Here is a 15,317-nt window from a genome sequence, read left to right as displayed (position 1 = left end):
CTTGAGGAAACCTCCTTCCACTCTACTACACGTTTACCTATCTCTTCACTTACTAGTATAGCCACCCCTTCCCTCCCTCGCCCTCTCTTCACTCCTGATAACCTCCCACTTACACTCCCAAACTTACAATCGCCCTTCCCTTTCAGCTTAGTTTCACTCAAAGCCAACACATCCATCTTTCTTCTCACAAACATACTACCTATCTCTTCCCTTTTACTCTCATCTGTACCACATCCACGCACATTAAAAGACCCAAACTTTAGGGTGCTGGTCCGAGGCCTTCCAGCCCCTCTTATGCCTCTGCCTTTGCTTTTAGGAATTTCCCCTGTGGAGCTACAAGGAGAAGGATGCCTATTCCCAATCCCCGTCCCTTTCTTCTCGCCTCTTACGATCCAAGTGGGAATACTTGGTGGCAGTATTCTTTTCCCCCACCACAGAAAAAGAAAATACTCAGAGAAATGGTACAGTATAGCAACAAGGGTTGGGGGACAGCATAACGGAGGGACAGTCGTAGTATAAAAGTGTTGTGACTTTGTTTGAAATGTTTTTACCGTTTTGTTTTGTGAACTTTTGTTTTTACTTTTTACTGTCTTGTATTAATAATTTGTTTTTCTAGTAATAATTTAGTATAAAAAATATATATACTAAATTATTACTAGAAAAACAAATTATTAATACAAGACAGTAAAAAGTAAAAACAAAAGTTCACAAAACAAAACGGTAAAAACATTTCCAACAAATTCACAACACTTCAGTCTTCACTCTTCACAAATTCACTCTAACGTGTCGGCCCTCTCTCTCTCCCTCTTAACCAACTTCAAGTTTCCCTTCATGAAGGTCAGGTTCTCAAAGTTCAGATTGGTCAGAGAGGCTCGCTTTGGCCTCAAAATGTCCGAGCCGAAGCTGAAGAGTCGTTCAGCTGAGGCAGACGAGGGCAGGGGAGTGTTATACTTGATGAAACAGTTCACCCAGTGCTGCCTGTGCTCCTTGGGGAAGTTTGCCGGGGAGATCTTCAGGATGCTTGTGCCGAGAATGGCGCCCCAAGTGTCTACCTCCTTGCCGACCTCCTCCTCCAGGTTGGCCACCACCACAGGCTCCTCGTCCTCAAGAAGGAAGGCAAACTCGTCGTGCTCGCTGGTGTGGCTGGCCACAGACTGTGGCCTGGAGGTGGGCTGGCTGGAGGCGGAGGCCACACCCCCCTCCTTGGACCTGATTTGGGCCACAAGGTCCGACACCATCTTGTCCCTCACCAGGTTGTACAAGTCAGGATTTGTCCTGCATATGTACTTGACCATCTTTAGACGGAACCTGGGGTGGAAGGTAGTCGCAAGGAGCTTCTCCTGGTCCTCAAACATGTGTTGAAACCTGAAAAGATTAAGATATGAGTTAATTTAATTATTGATTAATGATTATTATTTTTTTTCAATTACTATAAAATATATTACTTTATTATTGATATAATTATATTATATTATTATTATTATATTATATTAAAATATTCATTCAACTTATACATGGATGGGGTGGTGCGAGAGGTGAATGCAAGGGTAGTGGGTCAGGGATTGGAGATGGTTAAAGAAAATGGAGAAAAGTGGGAGGTGAGCCAGCTGTTGTTTGCGGACGACACTGCGCTTGTGGCAGGATCGGAGGAGGGATTGAGGAAGTTGGTGGCAGAGTTTGGGAGAGTATGTGATAGAAGAAAGCTAAAGATAAATGTGGGTAAAAGTAAGGTGATGAGATGTACAAGGGGTGAAAGTGGCAGTAGACTGGAAGTGAGCATTAAGGGAGAGCAACTGGAGGAAGTGGATAGTTTTAGATACTTGGGTGCAAATGTAGCAGGAAAAGGTGGAATGAAGGTGGAGGTAGAATGTAGATTGAGAGAAGCGAGTAAATGCCTTGTTGGATTAAAGAGTGTAATGAGGAATAGACATTTAGGAATGGATGCGAAGAGGAGACTGTATGAAGGAGTGATTGTGCCAACAGAACTATATGGGGCAGAAACTTGGAACATAAGAGAAGAAGAGAGAAGGAGTTTGAATGTGTTTGAGATGAGGTGTCTGAGAAGTATGGTGGGGGTTATTAGGCTAGATAGAGTGAGAAATGAGGAGGTGAGGAGGAGAACAGGGGTGGAAATGGAGCTGGGAGATAGGGTTGATGAAAGAATATTAGGATGGTTTGGACACATGGAAAGAATGAGTGAAGAAAGACTAGTAAAAGAGGTATGGAAGGCAGATGTGGAGGGAGTGAACATGAGGGGACGTCCTAGGATGAGGTGGATGGATGGGGTGAAGGGGGCTTTGGGGAAGAGGGGAATGTCTGTTGAGGAGAATGGTTGTATATGGATGAGGTTGTGATTGCATGAGGAGGAATGGGCGGGGGGGGGGGGGGGGCGGTAGTATGTGTGAGCAAATTTTGACGCAGCCCGAAGGGATTTCTCCCCGTCCTCTCCTTATATGCAAGGGGGGACGGAGAGGGGGGGTCGCCGATTAAATGAAGCGGCCTTGCTGTGGATGTGCTGTGTCTTGCGACACTGCTTCTGACCCAGGGCGGTGGGCAAGGTGCAGGGATGACCCAGGAGGTGCTCAGATGAGAGGGAGGGTGGGAGGGGTGTGGAGTGTATTTAGGGATGAAATGGGTGGAGTGATTTTATGCCTTTCCCTTTTTGGCTACCTCCCTTGAAAGGGGGAAAAAGCCTTGGTATATGTATGTATGTATTAAAATATTAAAAATATCTACCTTTCAGTGAAGCCCTTTTTTGTCTCTGCCATGGTGCTCCTGTGTCCCCAGGAGGTAGGTGACGAGGGGCTTGGCATGCTTGATGCTGTTGTCGTCCCTAAGCAGGTTCAAGTCCCTCTGGAGCACCATCAAGTTGGGAAGGAAGTTCCCCATTATGGCATGCTGGTCTGGCTGCATTTTGTCCAAAGCATTGGCAACTGGGGCCATAACTTGACGTACTCGGCGATGACCTCATTGTCCTCGTCAACAAAGGCGGGGATCGGGTTGGGGCGCATGCTGGTACAGAGATCATTGATCTTTTTACGGGTGTCCAGGTCCTGTAGCAGGCCAGAAAGCATCTTATAGCTGTCATAGCAGGAGTTCCACCTCGTCGCGCCAGGGACTTTATGTTTTTTGCCGATAGTATCCTTTATCTCGTTGGCTGCGACAGTTCGGCGACCCTGGGCATTCCACAAAGACTGTGCCTTGGCAGCCGACCTTCTGAAGATATTCCTGCCACCATGGTTCCATTGTGGGACCTGAAAAAAGAATATCTATTATTTAATATTTTATTACAATTCACATATTAAAAAATAATAAATAATAATTTACATCTTTTTAGTTTTTACCAAAAGAACAATAAATTATTTAATATATATAAATTATTAATTTATTAAATTTAAAAAAATAGAATTATTATACTCACTTTGGAAACATCCTCAGACGCCAGTAGGTTCAGAGTGTGTGCACCACACCTCTGGTGTTTAGGCAGGCTAACCTCGGCTTCGTCAGCCTGGTCCAGGGCCTCCTCCATAGATATGACCTGAGGCTCGTCAGCCAGCTCTTCGTCAGGCTTGTCCTCGCCGGGTTGTATGACGACGTCCTCTTGTGCAAAGTTGACAAATGCACTTACATAGTTTGTACCATTGTCTGTGGTCGTGCAGAGAATCTTGCTGCTGATGCTGAAGTCCTCATGCAGCTTGCTCAAGGACCTCGCCAAGTACTCGGCTGTCTGGCTCTCCTTCACCTCCTTCATGCCCAAGACTGCAGTCGTCCTCTCCAGGGTGGCCTTGTCCAACCACGAGACTGTGGAGCCTATGAAGGCCCGGTTGTGGCTCGACCAGCTGTCGGCAGTGGTGGCCAGGTAGTCCTGCTTGGACATGATCTGGGTGAACTCATTTTTGGCCCTGGCGCTCATATGCTTGATGTCGTCGCCAAGCTTTTTCCTGGACGGCAGCTTGAACTGAGGGTTCAGGTAGTTGAGGAAGGCCCTGAGCGCCTCTGACTCTGTTGTTATGGTGGGCAGCATGTCGCGGATAATCCACTGAAACATAAAAAAGATGTGTGAGTATTTGAAGTTAAATTTTTGTTATAAATTATTTTTATTTGTCAAAGTTAATTAATTTTTAAAATTATTTTCATACTAAAACAGTAGAACTTTTAAAAGTAAAACCTCATAAAACAGGTCAAGGGCCTTCTGCTGGTCAAACCTCTCAGCCATAGCCTCCTCAATACAGCCCTGCCTGAGGCTTTTGGCATCCCGACCACCACCAGAAGCAGAGCGGCCACGTTTTCTGCTGCCATCTAAGGCTGCTTTTAAGGCAGGACTATCTAAAGGGTGCTTGGTGGCATAATGCTTCTTTAAGTTGCTGTTGGTGTCATTCTGAAGCTTCAGCCTCGCAGTGCAATTTTTCTTGGCGCAGAGGGCAAACCCGGCGTCCCTGCCGACACCACACTTGAAGAAGGGCTTGAGAATGTCCCAGTCTCTGTAGAGGTCCCTTTCCCTCCTGGAACCGTGACCTCCGTCGGCTTGCTCGGCCTCGGTGTCGGCAATGTCCATGTCCTCGGCTCGACTTGTGCCAGGCATCAGCTCCGGACTCGAAAACTCTGGCAGTTGGATATCGCTGGCGTCAGATTCACTCTCAGCGAGGCCGCTTGGGTTCGTGGACCTTGGTGTGTCAGACTGAGCACTTGGGTTTCTCGACCTCGGTGTGGATGTCACGTACTTATCCATTGTCAGCGGTGAGTGTGATGTGAGTAGAGTAGTCTAGCCTCCTTGGGTGTCCTCTCCAGAGTGTTGTCAGTGCAACGGTTGAAGAATGTCTGACTATTGTAGCACTGTTTAACTAAATCGTAACTTACGGGACGCGGTGACAAGAAAGTCTGCAGACTGTGCAGATTTGTAAACACTAAACAAGCGCTCTGATTGGCTGCTGCAGTCACCGGCGCATGCGCGGTGGCTGCGCGTCACTAACAAGCGTTCTGATTGGCTGGCAGCCAGCTGCGGTCACAACATGACGAGTCTGTGTGGTACAGATAAAGCAACGAGTTAAACACCACGAGTATATTTCCAAGTTCAAAGAAGGGCAGTCCAGGCAGTACTACTAGTCTTTGTTTCGCATTACTACACACAGTCACACAGGCTTGCATATCGAGCACATTTCGAGCAGAAGTCATTTGAGACACACACACACAAACACTTACACGCCCATACTGAAATAGAAGTAGAGAGAAGCGATAAAGTAAAACACAATGCTAATGGTCAAAGGCGTCTCTAGTTGTTACAGAAACATAGGCGTCACCACATCTGTATGCCGCGGAAAAGTTGAAAAAGAATGTTTGGTCATCTTCGTTTTTTTCGATTTTTTCCCGGGATACGGAGGTTCGAATTCGCGAGAAAAAAAGACGTTCCGAACCCGGAAGTCCGAATCTTTTTTGACGTCGGTCCGAATCCGAACCTCCGAACCCAAATCCGGGATTTTGCCGGTCCGAACAAATCCGCGGATAAAGGTTCGCGAACATTTGTTCGGAACGCCCACCTCTGATATTTTCTTCACCATTTCTTCATCCAGGTATGTAAATGCCACTGATTGTTCTTATTAAATTATAAGTTTCTCCAAAAATCTTGTTCATATGTTTCTTAAGTGACATATTATTCATAATAATGACTCCCAGGTCCTTCTCATTTTCTACTATTTTTTATTCCTTCTTCTCCCAATTTATATGATCCTTCTATTTTTTTTTTCCAAATTCCATTATACTACACCTTTTGGTTTTGAACTCCAACTGTGTTTGAGATGAAATGCCTGAGAAGTATGGAAGCTGGATAGAATGAGAAACGAAGTGAGGAGAGCTAGGGTGGAAAGGGAGTTGGGAGATGGGTATGATGAAAGAGTATTAGGATGGTTTGGATACATGGAAAGAATGAGTCTTCGAAGAAAGATTAGTAAAAGAGGTGTGGAAGGCAGAGGTGGAGGGAGTGAATATGAGGAGGCAACCAAGGATGAGATAGATGGATAGGGTAAAAGGGACATTGGGAAAGAAGGGAATGTCTGTTGAGGAAGGAAAGAAGGGAGATGACTGAAGATAGGGGTAAGTGGAGGATGGTTGTATATGGATGATGCTGTGATGCATGGGAGGGGGTGAGGGAGTACGTGTGAATGATATTTTGATGTGACCCAAAGGGATTTCTTCCAGTCTTTTTTTCTGCATGAGGGGATGGAGAGAGGGGTTGCCAATTAAATGAAGCTGCCTTGCTGTGGATGTGATGTGTGTCTGCATTGCTTCTGACCCAGGGCAGTGGGCGAGATGCAAGGATGACCTGACATCTAGGAGCCAAGAAAAGAGGGAGGGAGGGGTGGTGAATGGGAGTGGAGTATGTGGGGATGAAATGGGTGGGAGTGGATTTATACCTTTGACTGCCTCCTTTATAAAGGGGAAAATGCCTTTGGTACTTATCTTTATGAACAATCCATAAGAATGACACTCGACTACACCTACATCATAACACTTGGTTCCCAGGTGGAATCCAAATTGCACCACAACCTACAGAACAAAGATAGCCTTCCATTGCTTTCAATGACACCCAATCTTGGAGAAATTCATACTTAAGGCCACAAACCAGACAAAATGTTCCAAAGAAATTATATACATACATATACCAAGGGCTTTTTCTCCCATACAAGGGAGGTAGCAAAGTCAAAGGCATAAATTCACTCCCACCCACTTCTTCTCCACATACTCCAATTCACCACCCCTCCCTCTTTTCTTGGCTCCTTGGATGATGTGTCATCCCTGTATCTTGTCTACTGCCCTGGGTCTGAAGCAATGCAGCAAAGACACAACACATCCACATCAAGGCTGCTTTATTTGGTGACCCCCTATCTGTCCCCTCATGCAGAAAAAGAGAAGACGGGGAAAAATCCCTTTGGGTTGTGTCAAAATATCATTTATATTCCCTAACCCTCCCCTTCCATGCATCACAGCATCATCCATATACAACCTTTCTCCCTTTCTTCCTTAATAGACATTCCCCTCTTTCCCAATACCCCTTTTACCTCATCCATCTCATCCTTGGTGGTCCCTTGTGTTAATTCCTTCCACCTCTGCTTTCCACACCTCATTAATATCACATTTCCTTCTTCAATTGGAAGATATTTGCTTCAGGCCCAGATAATGTGAGGGGACGAGGTTTTCCATACCTCCTATGTATCCTATTTTGATGTCTTGCAGCCCCCTCCATCTCATCTCCTAAGAAAAAGGAGGCAAGATCTTGAAATGGGATTTGAAAGCAGACTGTAGGAAAAGGGTGAACTGGTGGATCTGGCCTTGCATTGTAGTAGTTGTGGGTTTGAATCTCACATTCTCCAATTCCCAGCAGTGACTGTTACCAGCCCTAAGTCCAAGCACATGGGGCAAAGGTGATGGCTTTGACTGCAGCTACGCACCACCTGGCATAGGCTCCTCACCTTTGTAGGAAAACCAACTACTACCTTTATCTCACCACCTCTTCATGGTGCTCCAGGGTTAACTCCTGTCCAGGAGTTGATGTCAAGTGTGAGGTGGTGACCGAGACTGACAGTACAATCAACCACCAGAGCTGGGTGCATTCCTCTGTGTGTTCCTCGGTGTTTCCCTCTGTGTCCTGACTGACACATATATAATCAGGACACTGAGGGACAGATCAAGGAACATGCCCAGCTCTGTCAACTAATGTCAAACTACTTTCCCACAAACAATAATTTCATTCTTCTAACTAATAGCCAAAAGTCTTCCACTGATGGTGCATGGCAGTGGGCAAGAGAAGGTGATCTTGGGAAGCCCTAAGTTACAACTCGCACAGCAGGTGGTGTAGATCCAGTGGTCCCCACCTTTGTTAGGATTATGAAGTAACACAGTTGGGGAGCAGCCTACACAGATGAACAGCCCTTTTCAGAATCTACTCTATTCACTTTACATGATGGAGGGTGGGTTAGAAAGGAACCCTAAACATAGCCTTCTTAAACCTAACCTAGCTGGGGAGCTTTCCCCAGCAATGTTACCTAAATGTGGCATTAATAATGATTCTAAGCAACAAGGAGAGCAACAACTACTGTGATCCAAGTTACTTTTGTTGCACCATCTCCCCACCCTATTACATTTCCATATGAACAGAGTGAAGAATTTCCTTCCCCCCAAACTTGAGAACAATCTGCAATAACACAGAAGTACCCCCACAGAAGGTAATAATCACAGCAGTCTGCACCACGAACAGGAACTGCGACCCTGATCACACTAGGTAGTGTATTCACCACTTCAACACGAGTCAAATTCTCATGCGTGGCATCGGTTGCCATATATACGATTCATCACACTACTCTCATTATAGAATATAGTCACTGCTGTATTACTCATTCTCTTTTACTGAGTAATAATAAATAGAAAATGTGATCAAACCAGTCAACAGAATCCTGGTGTAACTCATGTACAACTATATATATATATATATATATATATATATATATATATATATATATATATATATATATATATATATATGTATCCACTCACGCCTCATGAGGCCTACGTAGGTATCATCGTACTGAAGTGGTCAAGTCTACCCAACCCTGCCAGCCACTAACTTGAAGCATAGCAACATGATTCTGGTCCTGAAATCTATTAATAATGTCAATTAAGAAATTTCCAATGAATGTATATGATAAATATGAATACAAATATGGAAATCCCTGTGATAAGTGGCCCCAAAGAAAAACCCTTACAATGTAATTAGAATCAAGAGTTCAATATGACAAAGTCTAAGCCTTAACAATTCCAACAAGCAGTCCAATACAAGCAACACCACATAAAACACTTAATGCTAGTGTGGAAGTAGCCATACTCCACCACTATGAAACAACACAGAAGAAATAATGGAAACAACAAAATCAAAAGTAAAAGCATTATATTGTATTAAGAAAGCCATAAATGATACCGATATAAATACTCCTACATTAATAGCAATCTTCAATCCAATAAATTTCCAGCCTACCTATTGTGTTTTGGATACATTAGAAAAAACTGTCACCCCTTAGAATGCATGTGTAAACTGCTCAGCCCTTGTACCAGTGCTTAATCCCAACCAAATGTACAAACTGCAACATAGATCACCATGCATTATCCTCAAACTATAGATTGTGCCACTTTTGAAAATAGGTCCTCTATCTCAAACTTGAAATGCATCAGCTCCTCTTCAACACTAGTCAAATTCTCGTGCGCAGCATTGGATGCCTGAGGTATAATGATTGATGCATCATAATACTTGCATGATAAAATATAAAGTCACTGCTGTTATTACTTAATTCTCTTTCACTGAGTAAAAATAAACACAGAAAATGTGATCAAGCCAATTAACAGAATTTGGAGGTCACTCGGCCACAACTACAAAATAAATATAATCAAGACTGACACCAGCAGTATACCCACTCACGTAGGTGTCATCATCAGATCCGAAGTCACGCATGTAAAAGTACTACAATCTACCAGAACTGCTCATGGGTCCCACCCAAATACGCCATTAAAGCCCACATGCATATGTGGCGAAAGAGCATAAATGAGTGTTGCATAGTGCGCCTGGATGGTTGGTCTGGACGTGATGTGATTTGTAACGTGTGATTGATGCGTGATTCGGAGAGGAAGTAGGGTTATGTAGCGAGGGTATGTGTGGGGGGACGCAGGGGGGGTGGTGCCCGCGGGCTCGCTATACCCACCTCGCAGAAGTCGCAGGTAGTACGAGCTAGACGCGGTGTCAATCCTCCTCTCGTTGGACATAATAAAGTCAAGAAAGTGATAATACTGCCTTTTCCCTGATCCGGACAAGTGTATAATTTACCATTTACTCGTAGTTTCCGGATCGCGGCCGATGCAGCTACAGAATTAAACTGGTGAGGTTTGTCACGTATATCAACAATTTGTAACAATTGGTGTACCAGGAGTGGGATATTGAAGTGATAAGTGACTTAAGTGATAATGAATGCCACCGGTGATGGTAAAGACAGAGAAATTGAGGGAAGGCAGGAGGCGAGTGTGATGGCGTCGAGTGAATGTGAGGATGACACGGTGTTGCACCGGGAAGTTACAGAACACGTATCTCCTCAGTCCGTGGCGCTCTTGGCACAACGCTCAGTGGCCGAGATGTTGAACCACCACCAGCAGGTTATAGCGGACATGTTCTCACGACAAATGAACATGTTCTCGATCCAAATGAATCCGCAAAAACAAGTCATGACGGAAGTGAAGGAGGAAATGAGAGCGATAATGGGGAAGAATATGGGATCGTTAGAAACACGCGTCAACCAGTATGTTGATGACATGTACCATCGTGTGAAGGAAGAGGTTAAGGAAGAGGTGGTGGCAATGAAGGAAGAGGTTAAGGAGGAGGTGAAAGCAATAGAAGAGGTGCCGTGAGCACATGCAAACGTGGCTTGACATGGTATCGACACTTGAGGCGGTTTTGGTGAGACAGGAGACTGGGGAGATGGCAGCAAACCTCGATACTGTGACATGGTGCAATTTTGCTGAGCGTCGCGTGGCGGGAGCTTCCTCCCTCCCCGCCTTGCAAGCGGTGACCACCACCACCCTACCACCCTCAGATCCTCGTAGCCTCTCGCCACAACCGGCGTCTCTACTCACCTCCCGCTCAACAGCCGAGGAGCGCCGGTTGCCACGTGAACCCAGAGAACGACCTCATATGGAGACATCTGGGGTGTCGTTCAGTTGAACTGCAACCCCGGGGAGCCTGTGGAGGTGGTGGGGTCACGCGGTATGAGGAGGAGAGGAAGGTGATTGAATATAACGGGAAAGTGTCTTGGGACGCATACCAGGCACAGTACGATGTGGTTGCAACCCGTCAAAATTGGTCGCAGGAAGAGAAGGCCTTTCAGTTGGTGAGTGTGCTGAAAGGGCAGGCGTTGAAAGTGCTGGAGCACTTAACCCTCGCCCAACTGCGATGTTATGACAGTGTGGCTGGGGCTCTCCGGCGTCGCTTTGGCAGGAGGCGGCAACCGGAGGTGTTCCGGGCCCAGCTGAAGACGAGGAGGCGAGGGAAGGACGAGACCCTTTCCTTACTAGCGCAGGACGTGGAGGCGCTTACCCCATGGCCACGGAGGACACCGTGGACATGTTGGCCAAGGACTGATTCGTGGACGCCCTTCACGATCGGCAGCTACAGATCCACGTTAACAGGCTGCGCCCAAGAACGTGCGAAAGGCTTTGGCAAGGGCAACGGAGTTTGAAGCCTTTCTCATGAGCGTTAGCCCTGCTGCTCCCCAACCTCCCAGCGACGCGTCGGGGTGGAAGCGTCGCCCGAGCCGTGCTTGGGCCCGGTGTGCGCAGGCAAGTAGCAAGGCATCTCAACCTGGTGGGGAGGCGAGCCCCACGCCTTTCAAAGGATCGTGCTTCAACTGTGGTCAGGTAGGTCACAAAAAGTACGACTGCAAGAGGAGGGCACGGTCACTGGAGGACGGAAAGCGGCAGATATTCGAGCCCTGCTGTTGGAGTTGCGGAATGCAGGGTGCACAATTCCTCTGAGTGCCACCAGCCCAAGGGGGTGATGCCATCGGCGGGAAACTTGAAGCAGCTGGGGGCCGGGGCACCTTCCCAGCAGAGCACTCGGACACCCCAAGCCATCTAAGGTGTCGTCAGGTGGCGGCGTCCGACGCCATCAAGGAAGTATAAATGGACGCCAGGTGGAGATGGTAGTGGATACGGGGGCAGAGAGGACCTTCGCACGAGAGGGAGTCCTACCGGAACATGGTGTGAAGTGTGTGGGTCAGCAACTGTGCGGAGTTACAGGAGACTGTGTACCTGTGAAGGGAGCGGTGTGGGTGAATCTAGCCGTACGCAGGGTGACTGAGCGCCTGCCTGTACTTGTGGCGGAAATGGAAGATGAATGCCTGTTGGGGTTGGATTTCCTTAATCGCGTGGGGGCGTGTGTTGATCTCCAGGAGGGTAGGATGTCAGTGAGGGGCTATGAAGTGCATTTGAATCCTAATGGGGAGCTCGCCACGAGGGATGAGGTAAAGGAACCCAGAGGGCAGAGATCCGAGGCCGTCAAGTCACCCAGCCAAGGTAAAGCGCGGAAGGGAAGAGTGGCCCGCACCTCCGCTACTACGATTATGCACCGCACCGCATCCACCACTATCACCACCGCTAACAGCAAGAGTGATCCACCGAAGGAGGAGAAGAAACAGAAGGACCGACCAGAGGGCCTGCCTGAGTACTTGGAAGACTTGACGGGGAGGAGCATCACGCAGCTGACAGCTGAGCAGGCGAGTAGTGTGAAGGCATTACTTGCACAGTACCGTGCTGTGTTCAGCAGTGGAGACATGGACTTGGGTCGCACGTCATTGGTTCAACACAGCATCTATACCAGAGATAGTCCTCCCATCAAGCAGGCGCCTCGTCAGGTCCCACCAGCGAAGGGAGAAGAAATGGAGAAGCTGGTCCGGGAGTTGGCAGCAACAGGAGTGATTGAGCGGTCAGAAGGCCCGTGGTGCTCGCCGGTAGTCCTAGTGACGAAGAAGGACGGAAGCCGCAGGTTCTGCGTAGATTACCGGGCGCTGAACGCCGTCAGTCCCTGACGCTTACCCTCTCCCCAGCATCGACGAGACGCTAGACGCTCTCAGTGGGGTCCAGTGGTTCTCCACGCTGGACCTGAAGTCAGGCTATCATCAAGTCGAGATGGCGCCTGAGGACAAAAATAAGACAGCCTTCTCGATTGGGCAAAGCCTGTGGCACTGGAACGTGATGCCCTTTGGCCTCATGAATGTCCCTGGAGTCTTTGAGCGTCTTATGGAGCGCGTACTCGATGGTATGCAGTGGAAGGCGGCAGTCGTCTACCTAGACGACGTGCTGGTGTTTGGAAACAGCTTCGAGGAGGAGCTGGCCAGGCTCACAGAAGTGTTCGCCCGCATGAGGAAGGCTGGCCTGAAGCTGAATCCAAAGAAGTGCACTCTATTCAAGTCAAAAGTGCCGTTCTTGGGACATGTCGTCGGCAGAGGTGAGGACTGACCCACTCAAGGTCACCGCTGTGGAAGTATGGCCAGTCCCTCAGTGTCTCGGAGTTGCGCATTTTCCTGGGCCTGTGCACATATTACCGGAGGTTTGTGGCAGGGTTCGCCACCATCGCCGCCCCACTGCACCATCTGACGAGGAAGGGAGCAGCCTTCGAGTGGAGCGAGGAGTGCCAGCAGGCTTTCGTGGCACTGAAGCGAGCGTTGGTGGAAGCGCCAGTGCTTCCCTACCCCCAGTTGGGCTTGCCGTACATTGTGGACACGGACGCGAGCCAAGAGGGTGTGGGAGCCGTGTTGTCACAGCTTCGTGATGGGAAGGAGTATGTCGTGGGCTACTACAGTGCCAAGTTTAACAAGGCGGAAAGAAACTACTGCGTCACACGGAAGGAGTTGGCAGCGGTGATGAAAGCACTCGCCCACTTCCATCACTACCTGTATGGCACGCGCTTCACCATTCGTACGGATCACGCCGCCCTGAGATGGTTGAAGACGATGAAGGAACCGGAAGGACAGCTGGCCAGGTGGATTGGAAAACTGGAGCAGTACAACTATGAGATCGAGCACCGACCTGGCCGGGTGCATAACAACGCCGAAAGCCTGAGCCGCCGTTCCTGCCCACCTGTGTGTGTGCATTGCTCACGGTACCACCGAGGCAGACGAGAAGTGCAAGAGGGACCAACGAGAGGATTCTGATCTGTCTCTGGTGATTGGGCGGTTAGAGGCCAGCAGTGAAAGGCCTCCCAAAGAGACAGTGTCATCCGAGAGTCCCGCTACCAAGTGCCTTGTTGACCAGTGGGAGGCACCGAGTCTGCGAGGAGGAATCCTACACCGGCGTTGGACGCACGTACGAACAGGAGGGGTAAGCTGGCTGGTAGTAGTACCATGCTCTCGGCGACAGGAGCTGCTGAGAGAGATGCATGAGGGGAATATGAGCGGCCACCTGGGATTGAAACGCACCCTCGAAAAGTTAAAGCAGCGAGTCTATTGGGTGGGCCTGCGACGAGTTCAAGAGTGGTGCAAGACTTGCCGTGTGTGTGCCGCCAAGAAAGGCCCCACCCACAAGACTCGCGCCTCCCTGGCTGTGGATATAGCCGGTCCTTTTCCGTGCATAGAGAGGGGAAACAAGTAACTGAAGTGGCCGGAAGTCTGCTCTACCTAACCACGAGGCAGAGACTGTGGCTTAATTCCTCGTGGAGGAGGTGTTCGTGCGCTATGGAGTCCCAGGGGAACTGCACTCGGACCAAGGACGAGAGTTTGAGTCGCGGGTCTTTAAGGAATGCTGCAGTCTGCTTGGCATCAAGAAGACTCGTACTTCTCCCCTGAGGTCCCAGAGCGACGGTATGGAAAGGTTTAACGCGACGATTGTCCAGCAGCTGGCCAAGTACTGTCAAGAGGACTAACGCGATTGGGACGTGTGGGTGCCGTACGTTCTCATGGCCTATCGTTCAGCTGAACATGAGGCCACAGGATTCACGCCAGCCAAGTTAATGTTTGGCAGGGAAATTCGTCTGCCAGTCGACCTCTCCACCGGCCGACCACTGGAAGCAGAACTCCCACATACCTATAGGGACTACGTGATGACGATGCAAAGGCGACTGGAGGAGGCTTCCCGCTGGGCGAGGCAGCACCTGCGAGTGTCAGGTCAGGCTATGTGGAGTCAGTACCAAGGTCGCGCCAGAAATGCAGAACATCAGCCCGGAGACTTGGTCTGGCTGCATAATCCACAGAGAAAGCCTGGCAAGTCACCGAAACTCCAATCTGACTGGAAAGGACCATATAAGGTGACGGAAGTAATATCCGCAGTGAATTACCGACTAGAAATGCCTGGCAGAAAACGGGCGTGTAAAATCATACACGTAGATCGGCTGTGGAAACACCCAGGCGAGGGAGAATTTACCTGGGGTGAACGTGGTGATGTAGAGTCGAGAGACAGTGACAGTATTGGTAGTACTTATGATGGTGATCATAGTCCTGGTGTTGAACGTGAATATGATAGTAATAGTGACACAGAGTGATGAAGGTGTAGCATATGAAGACTCGAAGAAAGTGAAGATGAAGTAGAGAGAGATCAGAGACCTGGTCGACTTCCCAGAAGTAGGAAGTTACCAGTGTGGTTAACGGACTATGTGATTGATATTTGATGTGCTTAATGTGTTCTTTGGATATGACATTTGATGTGATTAGTGTGTTCTTTGGATATGACATTGGATGTGATTAATGTGTTCTTTGGATGTAATGTTTTCCTAATGAAGAAGTGATGTTTTATTTTTGATA

The 15,317-nt window shown here is 48.2% G+C and overlaps 2 protein-coding genes across 2 annotated transcripts; one reads left to right on the top strand and one right to left on the bottom strand.

Annotated features, from left to right (window-relative positions):
* Positions 1-2,888: 2,888 nt before the first annotated feature.
* Positions 2,889-5,157, bottom strand: LOC143026879 (uncharacterized). The gene is made up of 3 exons (XM_076187663.1): positions 4,169-5,157; positions 3,422-4,039; positions 2,889-3,254 (listed from the first exon to the last, which is right to left on the bottom strand). Exons 1-3 carry the CDS (start codon positions 4,727-4,729, stop codon positions 2,889-2,891), a joined length of 1,545 nt encoding a protein of 514 aa, XP_076043778.1. The 5' UTR covers positions 4,730-5,157.
* Positions 5,158-14,476: 9,319 nt separating this feature from the next.
* On the top strand, positions 14,477-15,058 carry LOC143026878 (uncharacterized). The gene has a single exon (XM_076187662.1). The coding sequence runs from the start codon at positions 14,477-14,479 to the stop codon at positions 15,056-15,058; it is 582 nt and encodes a 193-aa protein (XP_076043777.1).
* Positions 15,059-15,317: the final 259 nt, after the last annotated feature.

Source organism: Oratosquilla oratoria, chromosome 7 (assembly GCF_046742065.1).
Source record: "Oratosquilla oratoria isolate Oo_2021 chromosome 7, ASM4674206v1, whole genome shotgun sequence".
Taxonomy (NCBI): Eukaryota; Metazoa; Arthropoda; class Malacostraca; order Stomatopoda; family Squillidae; genus Oratosquilla; species Oratosquilla oratoria.
The sequence above is the reverse complement of the archived record's forward strand: the minus strand, read 5'-3'. Positions and strand labels throughout refer to the sequence as shown.